Here is a 4,514-nt window from a genome sequence, read left to right as displayed (position 1 = left end):
AAAATATGGCAGGGCTTGTGGTATCCACAACTCTATCCTCAACATTGCACTGATACCATTCAGCTTCTGTTCCATAAGGTAACTGCCTCACTCAGCCTAAGTTAGGACCGATCATGGTGATGTGCAAATTCACTGTCTTCCTCACACACTATCTTACAAGCACAGTTATTAAGTCTTCATTAAGTGGAAGTACTAACCATTTGTGTGAATGTTAATTACCAATAAATATTGGTGGTCCCAATTAATTTCTTTTCAGATATGTTGTCAGACAAGGACTTTGCAAGTGATCAGTTCAGTGTTTGCATGTGTGCTTGACTCTTTGCATGTGTGCTTTGGATAAAAATGACACTTGTAAATGGACATTTTCCCTCTACCTTTGCAGGTATGGCTGGTTGAATCCAGTTGTGTGAATTTCCACAGATTATTTAGCTCCAGATTATTTATTTAGATTATTTAGAGCATGAGACTCTTAATCTTAGGGTCTTGGGTTCAAGTCCCACACTGGGCAAAAAGATTTTTGCATTGCAGGTGTTTTGACTAGATGACCCTTGTGGTCCCTTTCAACTCTGTGATTCTATGAATCCGATTCTGAGTCAATGTAGGAAACAGGAGGCTGAACTATATGATTCTGTGGTCTGATCCAGGCAGGCTTGGCTTAACTTCATAATGATAATGATAATAATGCTACTTATCTATACTCATCTTTTGCCAGCAGATAACTCAAGGCAAGTCAAGACTTTATGGAGAACCAAACAAAGATCAATGAATTTCTACTGCTGGGATTCACTGAGAATGGCAAACTAGAGATATTTCTCTTTGTCCTTTTCTTAATCATGTACCTGATGGCTGTAACGGGAAACATGATCATTATCACCATCACTCTCATGGATTTCCGCCTCAGGACACCCATGTATTTCTTCCTCCGGAATTATGCCATCTTGGAGATTGGATACACCACTGCTGCCATCCCAAAGGCGTTGTTCAACCTTGCATCTGGCAGGAAAACAATCTCGTATGCTGGATGTATAAGTCAATACTTTTTCTATTTCTTCCTGGGCACCACAGATTTCTTCCTGCTGACTGTGATGTCCTTTGACCGATATATGGCCATCTGCAACCCCCTAAGATACACCACCATCATGAATGAGAAGTTCTGCACACTTTTGGTGCTGTTCTCTTGGATTGGGTCACTTGCTGTGATTTTGGCTCAAACTCTGCTATATGTTCAATTTCCTGTTTGTGGCTCCAACATCATTGACCATTTCTTCTGCGACAGCAAAGCATTACTCCATCTTCTCTGTGGTGACACACATTTCTTGGAGCTCTCCGACTTTATTATTTCGGTGTTTACAGTACTGGGGACTTTCACTATCACCGTTGTGTCCTATGTGAATATAATCTCAACTGTTCTCCACATCCCAAGTGCTGCAGGGAGGCAGAAGGCCTTTTCCACCTGTGCTTCCCACGTCACCATTGTCACTGTTGCCTATGGAAGCTGCATCTCTATGTACATCATACCTGAGCGGGATGGTGGGCAAAACTTCAACAAAGTTGTGGCCATTCTTAACAATGTGGTTTGTCCTCTAATGACCCCCTTTGTATACAGCCTGAGGAACAGGCAGGTCCAAGATGCTTTGAAAAATGCTTTTGCCTGCAAGCATGTATTTAATAAAATGCAGAGAAACTCATGCAGTTTGAAATGATGGAAGGAAGGGGGAGTTATGAACTGGTTAAAATAGACCCATGATACTTCTTATGGAGTTTCAGAAGCCCTAATAAATAGTTTTCTCATTAAAACAAAAGCCTTCATTGGTGTGGAAAACCTCTGAATTATAACCAGATTCTTATTTCATAGTCAGAAAATTATAGAATCATAGTTTTAGGCAGTGTTATTTTTCTATAAAAAGAGATGCCAGAACTCACCATGAACCTCTCCCTTGCTCTCTTATATTGGCAATGGTGCCCACCTGAGAGGTGCCAGAGTTTTGATGAACTTTGGCTGACAAGGACCCTCATACCTACGGGACCACCTCTCCTGGTATGTCCCACAGAGGACCTTTCAGTCATCAAATAAAAACATCTTGGAGATCCCTGACCACAGGGAGGTTAGGCTGGCCTCGACCAGAGCCAGGGCTTTTTCGGCCGTGGCCCATATCTGGTGGAATGCTCTGTCACAAGAGACTTGACATCTTTCTGCAGGGCCTGCAAGACGGAGCTGTACCGCCAGGCCTTTGGCCAAGGCACAGTATAACTCCCTCTCTCCTTCTGTAATCTGCATAGAACTCTAACCCAATGGTTGCCATTAATTTGATTCTGAACTCATTTAAGAATGTATTTTAATTAATTGACTGTGATTTTATGTACACTGTACTATTTTTACTTGTTGTTAGCTGCTCTGAGCCCAGCTTTGGCCGGGGGGTGGGGTGGGGGTGGGATACAAATAAAAATTTATTCATATTATTTATATATAGTAAAACCTGGTTTGAGGCCTTTTAGGCCAAATCTGCATCCAGGGCTGGAAATCTAGAGCAAGCCAACCTGGAACATATGTGGCCATTCATGGTAGGAAGCATTCACCACAACACTTTGCTCCGATGGAAGCTTCATCTCTATGTACATGAAACCAGAGCAGTACAGCCATTCAATAAGGCTGTGGCCATTCTCAACAATGTGGTTTTTCCTCTTATGACCACTTCTGTGTACAGCTTTGTGGAACAAGTAATAATAATAATAATAATTTATTATTTTTACCCCGCCCATCTGGCTGGGTTTCCCCATCCACTCTGGGCGGCTTCTATAGAAACCAAAAATACACTAAAATATCACAGATTAAAAACTTCCCTGAACAGGGCTGCCTTAAGATGTCTTCTGAATGTCAGGTAGTTATTTATCGCTTTGACATCTGATGGGAGGGCGTTCCACAGGGCAGGCGCCACTACCGAGAAGGCCCTCTGCCTGGTTCCCTGTAGCTTTGCTTCTCGCAATGAGGGAACCGCCAGAAGGCCCTCAGCGCTGGACCTCAGAACGATGGGGGTGGAGACGCTCCTTCAGGTATACTGGGCTGAGGCTGTTTAGGGCTTTAAAGGTCAACACCAGCACTTTGAATTGTGCTCAGAAATGTACTGGGAGCCAATGTAGGTCTTTCAAGACCGGTGTTATGTGGTCTCGGCGGCTGCCCCCAGTCACCAGTCTAGCTGCCACATTCTGGATTAGTTGTAGTTTCCGAGTCACCTTCAAAGGTAGCCCCACGTAGAGCGCATTGCAGTAGTCCAAGCGGGAGATAACCAGAGCATGCACCACTCTGGCGAGACAGTCCGTGGGCAGGTAGGGTCTCAGCCTGCGTACCAGGTGGAGTTGGTAGACAGCTGCCCTGGATACAGAATTGACCTGCGCCTCCATGGACAGCTGTGAGTCCAAAATGACTCCCAGGCTGCGCACCTCGTCCTTCAGGGGCACAGTTACCCTATTCAGGACCAGGGAGTCCTCCACACCAGCCCGCCCCCTGTCCCCCAAAAACAGTACTTCTGTCTTGTCAGGATTCAACCTCAATCCATTAGCCGCCATCCATCCTCCAACCGCCTCCAGGCACTCACACAGGACCTTCACCGCCTTCACTGGTTCTGATTTGAAAGAGAGGTAGAGCTGGGTATCATCTGCATATTGATGGACACCCAGTCCAACCCCCCTGATGATCTCTCCCAGCGGCTTCATATAGATGTTAAAAAGCATGGGGGAGAGGACGGAACCCTGAGGCACCCCACAAATGAGGGCCCAGGGGTCTGAACACTCATCCCCCACCACCACTTTCTGAACACGGCCCAGGAGGAAGGAGCAAAACCACTGTATAACAGTGCCCCCAGCACCCAGCCCCTCTAGACGGTCCAGAAGGATATTATGGTCGATGGTATCAAAGGCCGCTGAGAGATCCAGCAGAACTAGGAAACAACTCTCACCTTTGTCCCTAGCTCGCCGGAGATCATCAACCAGCGCGACCAAGGCAGTTTCAGTCCCATGATGAGGCCTGAATCCCGATTGGAAGGGATCCAAATGGTCCACATCCTCCAGGCGTGCCTGGAGTTGTTCAGCAACCACACGCTCAATCACCTTGCCCAGAATGGAAGATTTGAGACTGGGCGATAGTTGGCCATACTGGCCGGGTCTAAAGATGGTTTTTTAAGAAGCGGTTTAATGACCGCCTCTTTCAGCGGATCTGGGAATGTTCCCTCACAGATGGAAGCATTCACCACCCCGCAGAGCCCATCGCCCAGCCCTTCCCGGCTTGCTTTTATTAGCCAGGATGGGCAAGGATCAAGGAGACAGGTGGTTGGTTTCACGCGTCCAAGCAGCCTGTCCACATCCTCGGGGGTAACGGATTGAAATTGATTCCATGCAACTTGACCAGACAGAGCGCTAGCACTCTCCCGCCCTGGCCCTGCTCCCATGGTGGTGTCTAGCTCCTACCGAATATGAGTGATTTTATCTGCAAAAAACTTTGCAAAATCGTTGCAGGAGAT

The 4,514-nt window shown here is 46.4% G+C and overlaps 1 protein-coding gene across 1 annotated transcript; it reads left to right on the top strand.

Annotated features, from left to right (window-relative positions):
- Nucleotides 1-740: 740 nt before the first annotated feature.
- Nucleotides 741-1,703, top strand: LOC128399101 (olfactory receptor 6C75-like). The gene has a single exon (XM_053360364.1). It carries the CDS (start codon nt 741-743, stop codon nt 1,701-1,703), a length of 963 nt encoding a protein of 320 aa, XP_053216339.1.
- Nucleotides 1,704-4,514: the final 2,811 nt, after the last annotated feature.

The sequence above is a fragment of the Podarcis raffonei genome, chromosome 13 (assembly GCF_027172205.1).
Source record: "Podarcis raffonei isolate rPodRaf1 chromosome 13, rPodRaf1.pri, whole genome shotgun sequence".
NCBI classification, from domain to species: Eukaryota; Metazoa; Chordata; class Lepidosauria; order Squamata; family Lacertidae; genus Podarcis; species Podarcis raffonei.
The sequence above is the reverse complement of the archived record's forward strand: the minus strand, read 5'-3'. Positions and strand labels throughout refer to the sequence as shown.

Bases quoted from the DNA above. Each gene is read 5' to 3' on its own strand.
- LOC128399101 (XM_053360364.1), top strand. From the start codon at position 741: ATGGAGAACCAAACAAAGATCAATGAATTTCTACTGCTGGGATTCACT.